The sequence below is a fragment of the Oreochromis aureus genome, linkage group 7, assembly GCF_013358895.1.
Source record: "Oreochromis aureus strain Israel breed Guangdong linkage group 7, ZZ_aureus, whole genome shotgun sequence".
Taxonomy (NCBI): domain Eukaryota; kingdom Metazoa; phylum Chordata; class Actinopteri; order Cichliformes; family Cichlidae; genus Oreochromis; species Oreochromis aureus.
The window spans coordinates 10,483,584-10,504,078 of record NC_052948.1 but is presented as its reverse complement, the minus strand read 5'-3'; the positions used below and the strand labels follow the sequence as shown (position 1 = coordinate 10,504,078).

The 20,495-nt window shown below is 41.6% G+C and overlaps 1 protein-coding gene across 1 annotated transcript in view; it reads right to left on the bottom strand.

Moving 5' to 3' along the window:
• The window catches only part of LOC116309974 (myosin heavy chain, non-muscle-like), a 156,450-nt gene that overhangs the window by 123,165 nt on the left and 12,790 nt on the right, over positions 1-20,495 (bottom strand). The window contains exons 2-6 of the mRNA XM_039615908.1: positions 13,048-13,226; positions 12,893-12,958; positions 12,711-12,785; positions 12,550-12,615; positions 12,368-12,442 (exon numbers count right to left, since the gene is read on the bottom strand). Coding sequence (XP_039471842.1) covers positions 12,368-12,442; positions 12,550-12,615; positions 12,711-12,785; positions 12,893-12,958; positions 13,048-13,226 — 461 coding nt within the window. The remainder of the gene's footprint in view (positions 1-12,367; positions 12,443-12,549; positions 12,616-12,710; positions 12,786-12,892; positions 12,959-13,047; positions 13,227-20,495) is intronic.

The following is a 20,495-nucleotide window of genomic DNA, read 5'->3' as shown; positions in this document are numbered from 1 at the left end:
GTGCTTCACAGACCAGCTGCTTGGCTTCCTGACTGAATCAATGCTGATTAGCCCGTCATCCACATAAAAGTTTTTGTGAATGAATCTGGCTGCTAGTGGGTAGTCCTACTCTTGTTCCCTGGCGAGATACTTCATGCCATAGTTAGCACATCCCGGTGATGATGCCGCTCCGAAAATGTGCACTCGCATGCGATACTCCTTAGGCTCAGTATCTGTATTCCCGTCCTTCCACCACAGAAACCTTAAGTCTCGATCCTCTGGGTTGACATGGAAGCGATAAAACATTTTTTCCACATCGCACATAATTGCTATTTGATGCTCTCGAAATCTGCACAAAACCCCTGCCAGAGCATTAATCAAGTCTGGGCCTGTGAGTAGGTGGTCATTTAAAGAGATGCCTTCGTGTTTAGCATAGCAGTCGAAAACCACTCGAATTTTCTCCGGCTTCCTGGGATGATACACGCCATGGTGCGGAATGTACCATGTGTTACTACCTGTTGATGTGCCATCTGCTTCCTCTGCATCACCATCTTTAAAGACACTATTCATGAACTTTATGTAGTCTTCCTTGTACTTTGGTTTCTTATCCATTTTTCCTTTTAAACGTTTCAAGCGAAACATTGCAAGCTGCTTGTTATTTGGAAGCTGTGGGCGTTCTCTCAAAGGCAGAGGCATTTCTAAATGGCCTTCCTCATTGTAGTGAATGTTCTCATTCAGCATCTCTAGAAACTGAATGTCCTCTTGAGATACACCCCCTTCTTTATGGTTAGTGTCCAGAAAGTCATTTTCAAGTGCTTTAATCACAGAAGCAGGTGTGACAGATGGCAGCTCCTTTACTGTGACACGATGACAGATCCCTGCTGCTTCCATCGACCTTTTCCATGGCTTAATGGCTCCCACGATACTCCACCTTAAGTCTGTTTTTATTGCATAGGGATCATAATCATTTCCTGGTATGACTTCCCTTGGTTTTAGAGCTCTTGCACAGTCGTAACCAATGAGAAGAGCTATAGGACAGTCCAAGAGATCTGGCATTTCATTTGCAATGCTGAGTAGATGGGGCCACTTTTTTGCTGTCTCTCGAGTTGGAATACTGTGTTTCTCCAATGGAATATACTCTTGAGTGTAAGTTGGTGGCAAGTCAATGTACTTTTCTGAGTTGTACCCTCTTACCCTCAGTCCATCCACTCTTTGACTAGGTACAATCGAACACCTGTCAGTCATTGTTGTCAGCTTTAGCTTCACTGGTTCCCTGCTTGCCTGTATCTTTTCACAAATATCTTGGTCAATAAATGTGTTGCTGCTTTGGGTGTCTAGCAGAGCATAAACCAATGTCTCTTGATTCTTCGTTGATGAAGAAAGCCACACTGGAACGATCATTGAAGTGCAATCATTGTTGCCCACTCTCACACTGCACGATACAGTGGCTGCATTCTCCTCTTCTGATGGTGTTTCAGGTTCGTCTCCCAGTGGAGGATCTTCATGGAGAGGAGAAGGGTGGCTTCGTCTGCAGACATTACATGTTGCTCTCTGTCGACAGTTTTTGGAAATGTGACCGACTCGCAGACAAGCAAAGCACATATTGTTGTCCCTAATGACTGTTTCTTTTCTTCAAGCGGCATTGCTGTAAACTTTGCACATTTATAGATAAAATGATTTTGCTTGCAGCAGATACACTCAAGTTGCCGTTTGTTTTGAGTTGAGGAAAGGTTGGGTTTTGATTTTCTATTGCTCTGAACTGTAGTTGTGTTCTTCACATCTTTAGACACATTTGCTGATGTCACCAGGACACTGGTCTTCAGACGTTTTTGTTCTTTCTCAGGTTTTTCAAATGTGTTTTTTAAGGCAAACAGAGAAGAAACTGGATTACATGCTATACGCGCCTCTTCAGCCACAAAGTCTGCAAATTCTGCAAACCCTGGATATGCCTTTTCTTCATCCAGTAATTTTGTGACATAACGATTCCAGCGGGTTGTGGCCCAATCAGGAAGTTTCAGCAATATTTTTTGATTTTCTTCACAATCATCTAAAACCTTGAGGCCTTGGACGTGGGGCATAGCATTCTTACAAGAAATGAGGAAATCACTAAACTCTCTTAATTTAAGTGACTCCTTTGGTCCAATATTTGGCCAACTGCTTAGTTTTCCCCTAAAGGCTCTTTGAACTACAAATGGGTGTCCATAGCATTTGTTCAAAGCATCCCAAGCTTGTTTGTAAGCTTCCTCGTCACTTCGAGAAAATGTCCCTTCTAAAACACAGAGAGCTTCTCCACCAATGTACTTCTTCAAGTAGAACAGCTTATGGGCTGAATCTGTGCAGCTAGTCTCGATAAGCGCCTTAAAGCAAGTGCTCCACTCAACAAATTTCAGTGGGTCTCCTGTAAATGTAAACGGCTCTGGTACTGGAAGTCTAGACATTACTAAGGACTCTTTTAATGCCTGCACCAGAGAGAGCTCACTTTCTTTTGGCACCACTTGAGTATCACAGTGAGGGGCATGAACACTTTGTGAGGTCTGGATGAATTTACCTTCAGAGTGAGGAGGTGCAGTGCTCTGAGGAACTTGGGTGCATGGAGGACTGCTAAGTGGTGTAGGAAGCTGACTGAAAGACAAAGTACTCCTTACTTCACAATTTCTTATTTCAGCATTCGTTTTTGATTCCTCTTCAGCATATACATTGTATTCTGCCTGAATGACCTCAAGATCTCTTTGATTTTCCAACATTTTCAATTGCTCTTGTTGAGCTAATATCTCCTTTCTCCGGGCAGATATTTCCATTTCTCTGTTTATTTCAGCTTGCTTTGATGCCAGTCGTGCTGCTGCCTCTGCTTTCCTTGCAGATACACGACTTCCTTGCTGACTATGGCTGTGCTGGCTATTTCTTCCAGCTCTAGACACAGTTGAGCCATAAATTGATTCTGCACCTTCTCTTGGAGTAATTGAAGGAGTGATTCTTTTACAGCTACTGCATCAAACTCTTTGTCAACATCTATGTAACGCCTTTTCAGAAGTATCATCATTTCAGCAGAAACTGAAGTACAGCTATCCATCTTTCTTTTCATATCTTGAGATGGTGTAGTCAGTGCACGTAAAGCCACATAATCTTGCTGTAGGTCCAACTCACATTTTTCTACTGACTTGATCATTTCAGCCAATTCTGCTTTAGAACATTCTTCTTTAAGTTTGGACCTAGTGAGCTGAATTTCTGCCTTAAAGTTGAAATATGTTGACATAAACTTTCGTTCTTTGCTTGTTATCTCTGTCTGTTTAAACTCACGCATTTTTTCTGTTAGTTGCCTTTGACGATCTGTGCGTCTCACCTCTGCGTCAGGTTTAGATGATGGCTGAGGCAGCCCTATTTTGTGTATTTCAAGGTCTGCATGAATTTCTCCTATGCGTGCTTCAATTTCTTCTCTTTCTGCATCTTCAAGTTCAGTTTCTAATTTCTTTTCTAACTGTGCCTTTTCATCTTCTAAGGCTATAAGTATTTGCTCAAGGATATGAGTTTCTTGTGTACTCTGCTCCATTACAATGTTTTGAACCAACAACTTAGAACAATAAAAGGAAACTTAACCAGAGTACACTACCTTAAATATCAAACATTAGCACAGTAATACACTTTCAATAAATGAACAAATGTACAATATCTATACCATACAATTTTCTTTTTGGCTTTTTCTTAGATCTCTTTATGCAGTTCAAATGTTTCGCTGATGTAAGAACTCACAGTCTACTCTTCCACATGGGCTGCCGTCTTGGAAGCATGGCGTGCAGGGCTCTGGCTGCTCGCTCCATAACAGGCCACGTTTCTCACTGTAACTGCTCCTGAAGGTTTTTCATGTTCGAAGTAGAATAAAGGGCCATGCTCCAACTGATGTTTAGCCACTATTTTAATCTTCTTTTCACCAGCAAACACCGTGAAAAACTATGGTGAAATGATCAATGAAAAACACAGATATTACGTCAGCAGAACAAAAATTACAATTCAAATAAAACGTACACACAAAGTAAATGCACCGACATACCGTGTGCGCCTTTCTACTGAACATTCATGAGCAATTGTAGTCCATATCGTCCATATTTCCACCTTTTTCACAAGCCAGCATTCTCTTTCTGGCTCGAACCTTCAGTCTCTGGTGACATGTGCGCTTAATTGAGCATCACCCCAAAGCATGCCACTCAGGTCCACCAGTAGGTGGCGACAACACAACATGAATCCAGATTAAACACCAAATTTTGAACATTGCAATCACATAATAATTACATTTCAATGCGACAGCTACAGATAAAGTTATTGAGAAATTTAAAGCAGGCTTAGGCTACAAAAAGATTTCCCAAGCCTTGAACATCCCATGGAGCACTGTTCAAGCCATCATTCAGAAATGGAAGGAGTATGGCACAACTGTAAACCTACCAAGACAAGGCCGTCCACCTAAACTCACAGGCCGAACAAGGAGACTGCTGATCAGAAATGCAGCCAAGAGGCCCATGGTGACTCTGGACGAGCTGCAGAGATCTACAGCTCAGGTGGGGGAATCTGTCCATAGGACAACTATTAGTCGTGCACTGCACAAAGTTGGCCTTTATGGAAGAGTGGCAAGAAGAAAGCCATTGTTAACAGAAAACCATAAGGAGTCCCGTTTGCAGATTGCCACAAGCCATGTGGAGGACACAGCAAACATGTGGAAGAAGGTGCTCTGGTCAGATGAGACCAAAATGGAACTTTTTGGCCAAAATGCAAAACGCTATGTGTGGTGGAAAACTAACACTGCACATCACTCTGAACACACCATCCCCACTGTCAAATATGGTGGTGACAGCGTCATGCTCTGGGGGTGCTTCTCTTCAGCAGGGACAGGGAAGCTGGTCAGAGTTGATGGGAAGATGGATGGAGCCAAATACAGGGCAATCTTGGAAGAAAACCTTTTGGAGTCTGCAAAAGACTTGAGACTGGGGCGGAGGTTCACCTTCCAGCAGGACAATGACCCTAAACATAAAGCCAGGGCAACAATGGAATGGTTTCAAACAAAACATATCCATGTGTTAGAATGGCCCAGTCAAAGTCCAGATCTAAATCCAATCGAGAATCTGTGGCAAGATCTGAAAACTGCTGTTCACAAACGCTGTCCATCTACTCTGACTGAGTTGGAGCTGTTTTGCAAAGAAGAATGGGCAAGGATTTCAGTCTCTAGATGTGCAAAGCTGGTAGAGACATACCCTAAAAGACTGGCAGCTGTAATTGCAGCAAAAGGTGGTTCTACAAAGTATTGACTCAGGGGGCTGAATAATTACGCACACCCAACTTTGCAGTTATTTATTTGTAAAAAATGTTTGGAATCATGTTTGATTTTCATTCCACTTCTCACGTATACACCACTTTGTATTGGTCTTTCACCTGGAATTCCAATAAAATTGATTCATGTTTGTGGCTGTAATGTGACAAAATGTGGAAAAGTTCAAGGGGCCCGAATACTTTTGCAAGCCACTGTAGGTGTTTGGAGGTTAGACTTTGATGGCCCGTCTTGGCCAACGGAACCTCAGCTGTGAAAGGGATTAGAGCAGGACCCCCAACGAAAGAGGTAGGATCTTGTCATTGTGTTTTTTAAATTTGTAAGTCTTAGTTCAAACTGTAGGATCAAAGACATTCCTTTGTCTCTGACCACCTCCCCAGCTACTCTGTTGGTGGGGGAGGCTTTATTAGGCACATCCTATCTGAAAGATCTGTTTCTTGTGTGGTAAGCTTCCTGCTTTTATGATCCTTTTGGTGAGCAGGAGGTCACACAAACGCACCCCCATGACACAAACATTCTCACACATAAATGCACACGCACACACACACACACACACACACACACACACACACACACACGTTCTTGCACATGCATACACATTCATACAGGTGCTTACACGTGCACACACATACACACATAGTGCCTTGTCTTTTAGAACCATAGGGGGGTTTCACGAGGGGAGGTGCTTGCGTAAACTGTAAACTGTAACTGTTATGGAAATAAATAGCTGCGAGGAAGGCTGCTTGTTGAAGATGTTGGTTAGGGTGACGGGTGAGGAGCGTTGAGCTCCAAGAGCCTGGTTCGGACCAGCCTTCCCTTGCTAGCAAGTAAAAGATGTTCTTTCTTGTTTTTGTCGTTAACGAGAATAAGTCTCTAAACTAGCGGGGCCTGTGGAAGCACAGACCCAACAGTCTCGAAGTATCCTGACCAGAGCTAGAGGTGTGCATGCTGGCTGGAGAAACAGATCACCCGACACATCAGCATGAGTGCTGGGCCCGGTGGTAGCAGCCACATTTGCCATTGGATCAGAAGTGAAAATAGAGACAACGCAATGGGCTCTGGGATGGCAAAGGCCAGTAGAGAGGTAGAGCTTGGGTTAAGACCAATGACTGTAGAAAACACTGACCACCTAATAGCTCCCCAAAAATGAAGCCAAGCCATGTCATCATAAGAGCTTTCACTGGCAGCTGCAGTCATGGAGAAACTTGTGTATCTCTATTCAGGAATGACAGATAGAGTGGGGGCACTGAGAGGAGGTCCAGCATTTACATTCCAAAACCACCACTGATGACCTGCAATCCATTTGGAGACGAATAGGAGGAAAGCTGTTTATAATTATAGGGACTTACCTACAACATTAAGCCTCCTATGCGACTTTGATGTGATTGGTGCTATATGACTCGCTATACAATGAGGTTGGAATAAAAGGCTTGTAAAACTGCTGAGGGAGCACCTACCTACGTATTTAGTGATGATCTCTGAATTGAGCTATTTACCAGTTCTACGTTGTAGATACATACTGAAGACATCAAATATATGAAGCAAGATGTATAGACATATGCCTCGCCTCTGTCAGTGCGCCCCAGGGCGGCTGTGGCTACAATGTAGCTTGCATCACCAGTGTGTGAATGTTTGTGTGAATGGGTGGATGACTGAATGTGTAAAGTGCTTTGGGGTCCTGAGGGACTAGTAAAGTGCTATACAAATACAGGCCATTTACCATTTACCATATGCAGCTAAGAAAAAAGAAGTTTTTTTAGATTCCTCAGAGTAGCCACCCTTTGCTTTGTTGACAGCACTGCAAACCCTTGGCCTTCTCTCAATGAGCTTCATGATGTAGTCACCTGAAATGGTTTTTACTTCAAAGGTGTGCCATGTCAGGGTTCATTTATGGAAATTCTTGCCTTCTTAATGGGGTTGGGACCATCAGTTGTGTTGTGCAGAAGTCAGGTTGGTACACAGCTGACATCCCTATTTGACAACTGTTAGAATTCATATTATGAACCAATCAGTTAAGAGAAATGACAGTCCATCATTACTTTAATGAACTACTTTAGGTAATCTCTTTTTGGTAATCTCTGTCTTTCACTTTAGAACTAAAGGTCAGTCAGTCGGGAAAATAGCTAAAACTTTGAATCTGTCCCCAAATGCAGCCGCAAAACCGTCAAGTGCTATGACAAAACTGGCTTACACGAGGACCGCCCCAGGAAAGGAAAACCAAGAGTTACCTCTGCTGCTAAGGATAAATTCACTGAGTCAACAGCCTCAGAAATTGCAAGTTAACAGCATCACAGATTAGACCCCAGATGAATGCCACACAGAGTTCCAGTAGCAGACACATCTCTACATCAACTGTTAAGAGGAGACTGCGTGAATCAAAATCAGAATACTTTATAAATCCCTAAGGAAATTATGTGGGTTACAACTGCTCCAAGACAGTAACAATAACCGGCTAAACAATTTAAACAATACAATGTTTATCTATGTTAATCTATGTTACAGATTTTACAAGTTTAAGTAAAAGCATTAATATATAGACATCACTCAATTATAAATATCAAGAACTAACAGAGGTGATTATAAATAAATCGAATATTACAGAGTAGAAAAGAGCATGTGCAAAAAGGATGTAACTATTGCAGTGTTTACTGTGTATTAGATGGAGGACTTGCATAGAGAGATGGCCACAAGCAGGATTAATTTCCTGTGTTGTTCAGTGGTGCTTTTTGGTAATCTCAGTCTTTCACTGAATGAGCTCCTGTGACTAGCCAGCACATCATGGAGTGGGTGGTATTATCCAGCATTGTTTTATCTTAGACAACATCCGCCTCTCAGACACCACCTTAAGGGAGTCCAGCTCCATCCTCACAACATTACTGGGCTTGCAGATCAGTTTATTTAGTCTGTTGGCATCTGCGACCCTCAACCTGCTGCCCCAGCATGGAACAGCATAGAGGATAGCACTGGCCACAACAAACTCATCGAAAATCCTGAGCGTTGTACGACAGATGTTGAAGGACCTCAGATGCCTCAGAAAATGGAGACGACTTCACACCTTTATGGTTGAATAGCTGCTAAGAAACCACTACTAAGGAAAAGAAACAAGCAGAAGAGATCTGTTTGTACCAAGAAATGCAAGGAATGGGCATTAGACCAGAGGAAATCTGTGCTTTGGTTAGATGAGTCCAAATTTGAGATCTTTGGTTCCCTCTGCCGTGTGCCGTGTCTTTGTGAGACACAGAAAAGGTGAATGGATGGTCTCTACATGCACGGTTCCTACTGTGAAGCATCAAGGACGAGGTGTGATGATGTGTGGGTGCTTTGCTGGCGACACTGTTGGGGAATTATTCAAAACTGAAGGCACAATGAAATCAGCATGGCTACCACAGCAACCTGCAGCAACATGCCATCCCATCCAGTTTGCGTTTAGTTGTACCATTTTTTATCTTTCAACAGGACAATGACCTCAAACATACCTCCAGGCTGTCTGAGGGCTATTTATCTAAGAAGGAGAGTGATGGAGTGCTCTGCCAGATGACCTGGAGTCCACTGTCGCCTAACTTAAAACCAGTCGAGATGGTTTGGGATGAGATGGATGGCAGAGCAAAGTCAAAAGGGCCAACAAGCGTTCAGCATCTCTGGGAACTCCTTCAATACTGTTGGAAAACCATTTCAGGTGACTACTTCATGAAGCTCATCAGGAGAATGCCAAGAGTGTGCAAAGCAATAATCAAAGCAAATTGTGGCAAAAATTTTAAGAATCTAAAATGTATAACTTGTTTTGAGCTATTTCACACTTTTTTGTTTGCTAAATAATTCCATATATGTTCATTCATAGTTTTGATGCCTTCAGTGAGAAACTACAATGTAAATAATCATGAAAACAAAGAAAAACCATTAAATGAGAAGGTGTGCCCAAGCATTTGACTGTTGAATGAAATGAAAATTCAATTCAATTCAATTCAATTCAATTTATATAGCGCCAAATCACAACAAAAGTCGCCTCAAGGCACTTTATATTGTACAGTAGATTGCACAATAATAAATACAGAGAAAAATCCAACAATCATATGACCCCCTATGAGCAAGCACTTTGGCGACAGTGGGAAGGAAAACTCCCTTTAACAGGAAGAAACCTCCGGCAGAACCAGGCTCAGGGAGGGCGGCCATCTGCTGCGACCGGGTTGGGGTGAAAGAAGGAAAACAGGATGAAAGACATGCTGTGGAAGAGAGACAGAGATTAATAACAGATATGATTTGATGCAGAGGTCTATTAACACATAGTGAGTGAGAAAGGTGACTGGAAAGGAAAACTCAATGCATCATGGGAATCCCCGGCAGCCTAAGTCTATTGCAGCATAACTAAGGGAGGATTCAGGGTCACCTGGTCCAGCCCTAACTATATGCTTTAGCAAAAAGGAAAGTTTTAAGCCTAATCTTGAAAGTAGAGATAGTGTCTGTCTCCCGAATCCAAACTGGAAGCTGGTTCCACAGAAGAGGGGTTGAAAACTGAAGGCTCTGCCTCCCATTCTACTTTTAAATACTCTAGGAACAGCAGGTAGGCCTGCAGAGCGAGAGCAAGTGCTCTAATAGGGTGATATGGCACTACAAGGTCATTAAGATAAGATGGGGCCTGATTATTTAAGACCTTGTATGTGAGGAGCAGGATTTTGAATTCAATTCTGGATTTAACAGGAAGCCAATGAAGGGAAGCCAAAACAGGAGAAATATGTTCTCTCTTTCTAGTCCCTGCCAGTACTCTTGCTGCAGCATTTTGGATTAGCTGAAGGCTTTTCAGCAAGTTTTTAGGACATCCTGATAATAATGAATTACAGTAGTCCAGCCTGGAAGTAATGAATGCATGAACTAGTTTTTCAGCATCACTCTGAGACAGGATATTTCTAATTTTAGAGATGTTGCGCAAATGGAAGAAAGCAGTCTTACATATTTGTTTAATATGTGCGTTGAAGGACATGTCCTGGTCAAAAATGACTCCAAGGTTCCTCACAGCATTACTGGAGGCCAAGGTAATGCCATCCAGAGTAAGAATCTGCTTAGATACCATATTTCTAAGATTTTTAGGGCCGAGTACAATAACCTCAGTTTTATCTGAATTAAGAAGCAGAAAGTTAGCGGCCATCCAGGTCTTTATGTCTTTAAGACATTCCTGCAGTTTAATTAATTGGTGTGTGTTACCTGGCTTCATGGATAGATAGAGCTGCGTGTCATCTGCATAGCAGTGAAAATTTATGCTATGTCTTCTAATGATGCTGCCTAAGGGAAGCATGTATAATGTAAATAGAATTGGTCCTAGCACTGAACCCTGTGGAACACCATAATTGACCTCAGTGTGTGAAGAGGACTCTCCATTTACATGAACAAATTGGAGTCTATTAGATAGATATGATAAAAACCACTGCAGCACAGTACCTGTAATACCTACAGCATGTTCTAATCGCTCTAATAGGATATTATGACCAACAGTATCAAACGCAGCACTGAGGTCTAGCAGGACAAGCACAGAGATGAGTCCACTGTCAGAGGCCATAAGAAGATCATTTGTAACCTTCATTAAAGTTGTTTCTGTGCTGTGATGAGCTCTGAAACCTGACTGAAACTCTTCAGATAAGCCATTCCTCTGCAGATGATCTGTTAGCTGTTTGACAACTACTCTTTCACGGATTTTTGATATGAAAGGAAAGTTGGAGATTGGCCTATAATTAGCTAAGACAGTTGGGTCTAGAGATGGCTTTTTAAGTAAAGGTTTAACTACAGCCAGCTTGAAGGCCTGTGGTACATAGCCGATTATTAGAGATAGGTTGATCATATTTAAGATTGAAGAATTAATTAATGGCAGGACTTCTTTGAGCAGTTTTGTAGGAATGGGGTCTAAAAGACACATTGATGGTTTGGAGGAATTAATTATTGAAGTTAACTCAGAAAGATCAATTGGAGAAAAAGAGTCTAACTTAACATCAATGGTACTAAAAGTAGCTGTAGATAATATTACATCTGTGGGATGATTATTGGTAATTTTTTCTCTAATGATAAAAATTTTATTTGTGAAGAAGTTCATGAAGTCATTACTAGTTAACGTTAAAGGGATTGTTGGCTCAGTAGAGCTCTGACTTTTTGTCAAAGAAACACAGATAGTGATATATGATAGATGATAGCTCTCACAGAAAGAACATGAGTCACCTTCTTTGCATTGCTCCTTCAAACGTGATTTCAGGAAGTACATCTCTCTCTTTAGTTTTTCATTCTGTTATAAAACAAACAAACAAAAAATATATGTCCAAATATGTCCTGCAATGTTTCATGCCATTTTTCATGAAAACTCATTGTGGAAAATTATGAAGTGAAATCCTAAAAGGTTGATTCTGTTCATCTGGACGTAGCATTTTCAGTGGCAGAAACGCTTCATCAATCATCCATGTGACTTCTTCAGTCTCAGCTGACTCCAGGTTTCGCCAACCTTATAAACAGTACCTTTGCACAATGACTGAAACTAGCACCACTGACTAACAATGGGCTCTAGATGTCAGTTTCTTGATCATTTATATGTAAACTGTCATAATCAAAACCACTTATCAATGTCCATGATTACCATTCACAGAGAGTTGAGGAATGGCTGCAATCACAGCATTGTAAGATCCTCAATTCAGAGTTGTTCTTTCGGGAGATCAACTTTTGAATTTCCGTACCTGGATGATTGAACATGCATCAAGAAATATGAAGTGGAATATTTACCTCAACATTGACCAAGTGCAGCCTATGATCCAGCTCTCTTGATATATCCTCCAGATTTTGCAGCCTGTCATTTCTCTATAGTTTGTCATTGGGGCAAAAAAGTAAAAATAACAGTAAATGAATAAAAGTTTAAAATCCCAGTATGTTATGTCATGTTTAATTATGCCAATTTTGGCTCGCACAGTGGTTACGTTTATCCTATTCTCCAGCAATGACAGTTTTTCAGTCTGTGATAAAAAAAAGAAGAAAAAAAAATCCAAGCATGTAATTTCATGTTTCATTGTGTTATTTATTTGTGAAAAATCATAGGCTAAGTGTAATCTTTACCTGAGCTTTGACGGTTTTCTGCATACGATCCAGCTCTCTTGATAGATGCTCCAGATGTTGCAGGCTATCATTTTTCTGTAGTTTGTCATTGGAGCAAAAAAGTAAACATAAAAGTAAATAAATCAAAGTTTAAAATCCCAGTATGTCATGTCATGTTTCATTATGTCATTTTTGGCTCTTACAATGGCCACATTCAGTGTACGTGCCAGCTCGTCCATCCTATTCTCCAGCCTCGACAGTTTGTCAGTCTTTTATAAAAAACAGAAAAAAAAAATTCCCAGTATGTTATATCATGTTTCAGTGTGTCATTTTTTTGTGAAAACTCACTAAGTGCAATCTTTACCTGAGTGTTGATTGTTTTCTGCATGCGATCCAGCTCTCTTGATATATCCTCCAGATGTTGCAGGCTATCATTTCTCTGTAGTTTGTCATTGGGCCAAAGAAGTAAAAATATAAGTAATAAATCAGAATTAAAAATCCCAGTATGCCATGTCATGTTTCATTATGTCATTTTTTTGTTCGTACAGTGGCCATGTTCAGCTTACGTGCCAGCTCGTCCATCCTATTCTCCAGCATCAACAGTTTGTCAGTCTGTTATTAAAAAGAAAATCCTAGTATGTCATGTCATGTTTCACTGTGTCATTGTTTTGTAAAACTCATGCTTTAAGTGTAATCTTTACCTGAGCTCTGACCATATCCAGCACGCGAGCCATCTCCCCCACCCTTATCTCTAGCTTCTGTAGTCTATCATTTACATCTCGAGGAACTCTTCGATGCTCCAGTACCACAGCTCTCTGCATCTGATCACTCTGATTGTCCTGAGGATGATGGCTGGTGTCAGTCAGAGAATCTTTGGTTCCTAAAATATAAATCTTGGTAAACTGGGTGGGAATGACAGGATCTCATAGTTGGGGACTTTGGTTTGTCTGTGAATAATCAGATATGTTTTTCTGTTCATGAGGAGTCCACTTATAGAAATACTGCAAGAGTACTCAAAATACAATAAATGATCAGAGGCAATATGAAGACAAATGATGAGGTTAAGAAAAAAATACATAGTTGGGGTAAAAATGAAGTCGGCTACGTACACGTTATGCCTATAGGAGCTGCTCAGCTATGTAAACCTGCCCCACAGTGTTTGTGCTGATGTTAATGCCAGAGTAGGTTTGCTCTTTACAACGACCCATTCAATTCCAAATTTTTGTAAATGTAGACCGCATGATTTACACACCTGTGTGTGAAATCATATGAAATTGAAAACACCCAAATTAAAAGATAATGAGATATGGCCCAGTGCTTTTGTTCATATAATGTATATGTACCAGCTATGTGTAGAGGTAATAATTTATTCATACAGCACTGTGAAAAGTCTTGAGCAACCACATATTTCTCTATAATTTTTAAAGAAAATGGATCCACCAATTTTGGGGGGACATTGTGCAAACATTCATGAAAATATATACATTATATAAACACAAAAACAGAGTTTGTACAACTCTAACGAGCTTAAAAGTCAATATTTGATATGACCACTGTCCCCAACTGACTCCTGTGTTTTAAATGCACTTTAGAACAACACGCAGCAACACTACACATCCCACATAGCAAAATGGGTATGCCCCAGATCTGGCCCACACAATGTGCTTACACATGGCCCACATACCGCAAAGAATGACGGCCCTTTGGTGGCCCAGATCAGGTTTGCCAGAGGTGCTTACACATGGGCCACCACAAGGCCAGTTGCAGACACACTGGTGGTCGTGTGCTGGCCCAGGTGTGGATTACCTCTGGCAAACCTGATCTGGGCCACCAAAGGGCCGTCATTCCTTGCGGTATGTGGGCCATGTGTAAGCACATTGTGTGGGCCAGTTGCAGACACACTGCTGGCCCTGTGCTGGCCCAGAATAGTTTCAGCTCTCGCCCCAGATGTCAGCCTAATGTGTACCTTAATCAAGCCACGTAATGACAACATGTGCCAGAACATAATAGTGCAAAAGTAACATGACGAAACTCTCCCAGATTATTCAAAATGCTCTATACAACATGCCAAATTCACCCATTCTCCGTTCTCTAAACTGAGTGCTTCCTAACTACATTCATACACATTCACACTCTCGACATGCAGACTGGAGGAGCCAGGGATCAAGCCACTAACCTTCCGATCTGTAGGTGACCTGCTCTACTTCCTAAGCTACAGCCACACAGTGGTAAACATGAGTAAACACCAGATCCGGGCCAGACCTGTCTGCTATGTGGGATGAGCGGGAGGAGGGAGGGTATGGGGTCTTCACACACCCCTGTTCTCTATTAGGCATCGGGGCGGAGGGGCTGGGATGCGGGGCCTCCCTACTGCTGCGGAGCCGGGGGCAGTCTGCTTGCCTCCACCCCGGGGGAAAGGGTAATATCTCCTGGGTCTAGGTGCAGTTTCCCCCTCTGGGGGCGAGGGTACCTGGACCTGGGGTATAGAGTATGTTTGGGGAGTGTGATTGTGTGTACAATGTCCAGTTGTGTCTGTCTCCACCTCTCTGGGAACATCTCAGGCCCTCCAAAGTATGGAGGCCTATCTCCCTCACCACACTCCCTGCCAGTGGCTGATGCCCTCAGGCATCGGTGCATTGGTGGTTCTTGGTGTCTGAGCTGGGCGCTCAGGTATGTTCCGGTTCGCTCTTGGTGGCTGCTTGGCAGGGTCTGGCGTCTGTGGCTCGGTTGGGCCTCTTCCAAGGTGTGGGAGGCACTCAGGCCTCTGGGCCTGCGGCTCGGTTCACTCTGGCACAGCTGGCTGCCGGCGGAGCCCACTGGCACACCACTGTAGCCCACTCTGGCTTCTGCTCCGTGGCTGCTGGGTGATCCTTCGTCTGGGGCACTCCTCAGCTCTTCCCAGGAGGGTGGCACAGATGCCCCTCTGGTGGTCCTCCTTGGGCTCTCACAATGTGGGGCCTCTGGATGTCTGGGGCCTGGATCTCCTCTATGCCTGCTTCATGCCCTGGGGGATGGGGCTATGGCTCCCTACACCCTCCTCTAGCAGATCATTACATGGAGAAACCTTTTGAATACAACCGTGCTCATCCACACAGGTGGGCACACGGGTGTTCACTGTTCATAGACACAAACTACACCTCTCTTGGCTGCTACCTCAAAGCACATTGTGTGCTGTCGGTCCAGTGTGCTGCACAACTTTCAATATTTAGTATTTACTGTTATTTACACTTAGCTAGATTAATGTGATGGTGTTGTGTTTAACATGTTGCTTTTTTTATTGCTTGTTTTTCTCTAAAATAAAATAAAATAAAATAAATAACAACAACAAAGGTCGATCAAATGGACCAATACGGCAAGGCCTTTTCTAAAATCTTAGCAATAAATGGTAATTTTGAGATTGGTCTGTAACTGCTAAGAAGAGAAGGGTCTAACTTGGGTTTTTTTTTTTTTTTTTTTAAAGGGGTGGATATCACCTTTTTCAAATAAGCAGGGACTTTACCAGACACCAGTGAACTGTTGATTATGGCGAGCAGACAGGTCCCAATAGACTGAAAGATGTTTTCGAATAAAGATGTAGGTAAAATGTCAAGTGAAGAGGAGGATGCTTTCATTGAGGTAACTAATTTTACTAGCTCAGCAAGAGAAACGTGAAAACGTTTCTAAAATAACAGGCCGAGCTGGAGTAGGAACTGACAATGAAGATGCTGATGGGAAAATTTTTTTCTTATATTACCTCTTGATGCATTCTCAATCATCCAGGAAAGTAAATCTCCAAAAGTTGAATCTGTTCATCTGGACGTAGCGTTTTGTGGGAGAAACGTTTCGTCACTCATCCAAGTGACTTCTTCAGTCTCAGCTGACTGCAGGTTTCCCCAAACCTTATAAACAGTACATTTGCATAATGACTGAAACCAGCCCACTGAAGGAACAATGGGCTGTGAGGTCAGTCCTTAATCATAATTATGCAAATTCCCATGACCATTGATCAACAATCACTGACCAAAACCCACTGATCAAAGAACACTGATCAATGGCCATGAGTACCATTCACAGAGAGTTGGGGAATGGCTGCAATCACAGCATTGTAAGATGGCGAAAGATGTACCCTTAGGCCCCCTCCTCGATTCAGAGATGGTCTTTCCCTTTTCATGTAAATGGCCTCCTTGACTCCGTGCTCAAACCAGCGTTCTTCCCTGTCCAGGATGTGTACATCCTCATTTAAGAGTCAGGTCAAGGCTCCAACAGCCCAAAGGCGATATAAGGGTGGCGGCTGACAACAGTTTTTGTTTGCTACATGAATCATTTTAGTTCAGGTTGGTGTCTTTCCTTTTGTTATATTTCTTTAAGAGTTCAAAATGTGTTGATTACATAAATATAATTTCATTTTCTCCGTAGCACTTCATGGATTTCATAAGCAGCACACCTTAGTTGTTCACACAAAGCATAAAGATAAAAAACAATATATACAGTGTTATCTTCATTTTAGATGTCAAAAGTATTTGCGGCTCCCAGTGTTTTCTTTTGCATGGAAACCGGGTCCAAATGGCTCTTTGGGTGTAAAAGGTTGCAGACCCCTGCTCTAGCAGATCGTTACATGGAGAAACCTTTTGAATACAACCGTGCTCATCTACACACGTGTGCACACGGGTGTTCACTGTTCAGAGACACAAACTACACCTTTCTTGGCTGCTACCTTAAAGCACATTGTGCGCTGTCGGTCCTGCATGCTGCACAGCTTTCAATATTTAGTATTTACTGTTATTTACACTTAGCTAGATTAATGTGATGGTGTTGTGTTTATTATGTTGGCCTTTATTTTTGCTTGTTTTCTCCTTTTTTCCCTTTAAAATAAAATAAAATAAAATAAAATAAAATAAATAACAACAAAAACAAAGGTCAACCAAATGGACTACTACGGCAAGGACTTTTCTAAAATCTTAGCAATAAACGGCAATTTCGAGATTGGTCTGTAACTGCTAAGAAGAGAAGGGTCTAACTTGAGTTTTTTTTTAAAGGGGGTAGATATCACATTTTTAAAATAAGCAGGGACTTTACCAGACACCAGTGAACTGTTGATTAGGCGAGCAGGCTGAAAGACGTTTTCGAATAAAGATGCAGGTAAAATGTCAAGTAAACAGGAGGATGCTTTCATTGAGGTAACTAGCTAGAGAAACGTGTGAAAAGGTTTCTAAAATAACAGGCTGAGCTGGAGTAGGAACTAGAGATGGCATGATAGCAATTTTTTATGTCCGATACCGATATCATAAATTTGGATATCTGCCGATACCGATATGAATCCGATATAGTGTGTTTTTTAATCAATAAAACTGTTTTTTTAAATATCTTGCTGCATTTTGTATAAGTTCATACTCAAGTTTAAATAAACAACAACACTAAAGCTATTCTGTTATACCTGTATGTAAAAAATACACTGCACCCAAAATATTTCATAGTTCAGCAATACTGATCAATCTAATAAACTTAAACCTGCACCATCCTCCCTATTCTGGTATTTTAATGAGTACTTAGCAGAAATATTAAGCAACCTAACTAATAGGGTTGCAAACTCCCAGCAAAAAAAATAGGGAACCACCCCCCACCCTCCACCTCATGATGCTTAATCGACGCAATCAACTTTAATTTGATGCAGTGTGGAAAAAAAATGCACAGAAATAAATTAATTTTCAAGAATAATTAAATAGATTCAACATCTTTCTTCTACAGAATTGCAGACTGCACAGATGGTACCTTCCCAAAAGAAAAAGTACTATAGCTTACTAGGGTATATTAGACTTAACAGTTACTATATACAGTAATGGACTTCTATATATTTTACATAAGATTAAAACTTTAGGTGTAAGATTCAGATAATTATTTATTAAAAGCTAGATATTTTAAATGAGAATAAGAAAGAAAAGTATGTCTTTGTGCCCCCCTTTTCCCTGTTAATGCCCTATCGGCCCCCCTGGCTAAACTTTGCTAGATCCGCCCCTGCACAGTTACCAGCCGTCAGCTGTGTAGAAAAGGATCCTGGTCTAGAAAGTAATATTAAATAAATTCTAACAACAGCTGGTTTCCTCTTTCTGGCGCGAAGTGGGCCAAAAACAAAGAAGAGAGACGGACTCGCGACAGAAAAGCCGATCAGCTGATCATTAATCAGTTTCATAATTGAAGTAGCAGCAGGAGAGAGAGAGAAGTGGCAGTCGCTCCATATATCGGTTGTTAAGCTTAACGTGGGTATGCTTTACAAACATTCAGAGATGAACTTACACACTTGCTTTACTTCTCTCTGGGATAACTTCCTCGGAGATGAAATGCTGGTTTGGTAGCGAGGCTACAAATACACACAGCCGCTCTATCACGTGACGCATACTGCTCCGACGTGCTACGGTTATGAGCCGAGTTACGCCGTGTCGCAAGTTTTGTGAGGTGCTTTTTTGATATTTAATGGATCGGATTACATTTTTTATTTCTCTCCGATATCCGATCCAGTAATTTACTTCAGTGTCGGACCAATACAGATACGTAATATCGGATCGGTCCATCTCAAGTAGGAACTGACAATGAAGATACTGATGGGAATTTTTTTTTCTTACATTACTGATTTTTTTCTAGCAAGAAAGAAAGAATAATTTGTACTTCCTATATGGAGAAAGGGGGGCAACAGGTGGAGCAGGAATAATAATACCACTAATGGTGTCAAACAACACCTTTGGATTACCTCTGATCTTTGCAACCAAGTGCGAAAAAATAGGCAGCCATCACATCTCTTATTGCATTGTTAAAAGCTATCTAAAATGGAATGACAGGTATTATTAAAAAGATTAGTTATAAGGGGATAGATATAAATTAAAAATATCAGAGAATTTCTCACATGTGGAGAAATTTAACCTCCTAGGACCTGGCATTTACATATGTGGGCATCACATTTTGGGTTGTCTAGACCACAATACAAAATTTTTTGATATTTTTTTTCTGATATCCACTTACGAGGATATTATACTGCCTCCTTGTGGTGGCAGAAGAGAATTTCTCATTACACGTTAGATTCAAGATGGCTGACAACACACCCAGAAGTTCAGATGGCAACCTGGCCAGACTTCGACCAGGTAAAAAATTCAATCACATTTCATGGCTCATTCTTGTTCAGATATGGTAAATGGCCTGTATTTGTATAGCGCTTGTCTAGTCCCTATGGACCCCAAAGCACTTTACACATCCAGTCATCCACTGGTGATGGCAGCTACATTGTAGCTACAGCCACCCTGGGGCGCATCGGATACTGGTGCCACTGGGCCCTCTGACCACCACCAGTAGGCAACGGGTGAAGTGTCTTTCCCAAGGACACAACAACCGAGACTGTCCAAACCGGGGCTCGAACCGGCAACCTTCCTATTACAAGACGAACGCCCAACTCTTGAGCCACAATCGCCCGATATATATCGGGGCGATTTATACATATATACGATGGCCCGATACATATCGTATATATGTATAAATTTATACATATACTTTTATATGTATAAAAGTGTATAAAAGTGTTCAATGTTTGTTATGGAATTCAAATTTTACAAAAGTTAGTAACTGTAATGAATTACCATGCCGCTAAACATGTGGTACACGTATGTGGACAGAGGGACTTAGTTTTGTTAGCTTTGTTTACAATGTGGACAGAGGGAGTTAGCAACATGTGCTAGCAAATTGTGACAATGAAATAGTATTTTTGGATGATTTAGGTAGAAAACAATAGTTTACTACAGTACACGCAGATATAGCAAGTTTTACAAAAAAAAAATCTCCATAGGTTTTATTTGATTTTTCTTATGATGTTTTTTCCAGAGCGTTTTTCTCTCGCAAGAGCAATGGAGTTACTGGGGTTAATTGGTGGAGACAACTCAGATGTGGAAGATTTGTCAGACATTGATGATCCTGTTGCGGAAGCTGAATATAAACCCCCTGACAGGAGCTAAGCAGAAGTGAGGAGGACAGTAGTGGGTGTGAGGACCCAATTCCACAACCCTCTCAGCTTATCAGGGGACCTAAACGTCTCCGTGATGAGTATGAAGGATATCGTTCAGATCGTGACATTGCCAGATCACGCAATCCCAGACGTCACTGTCGGACACAGCAGTGGGAGGCTGATGTCTCA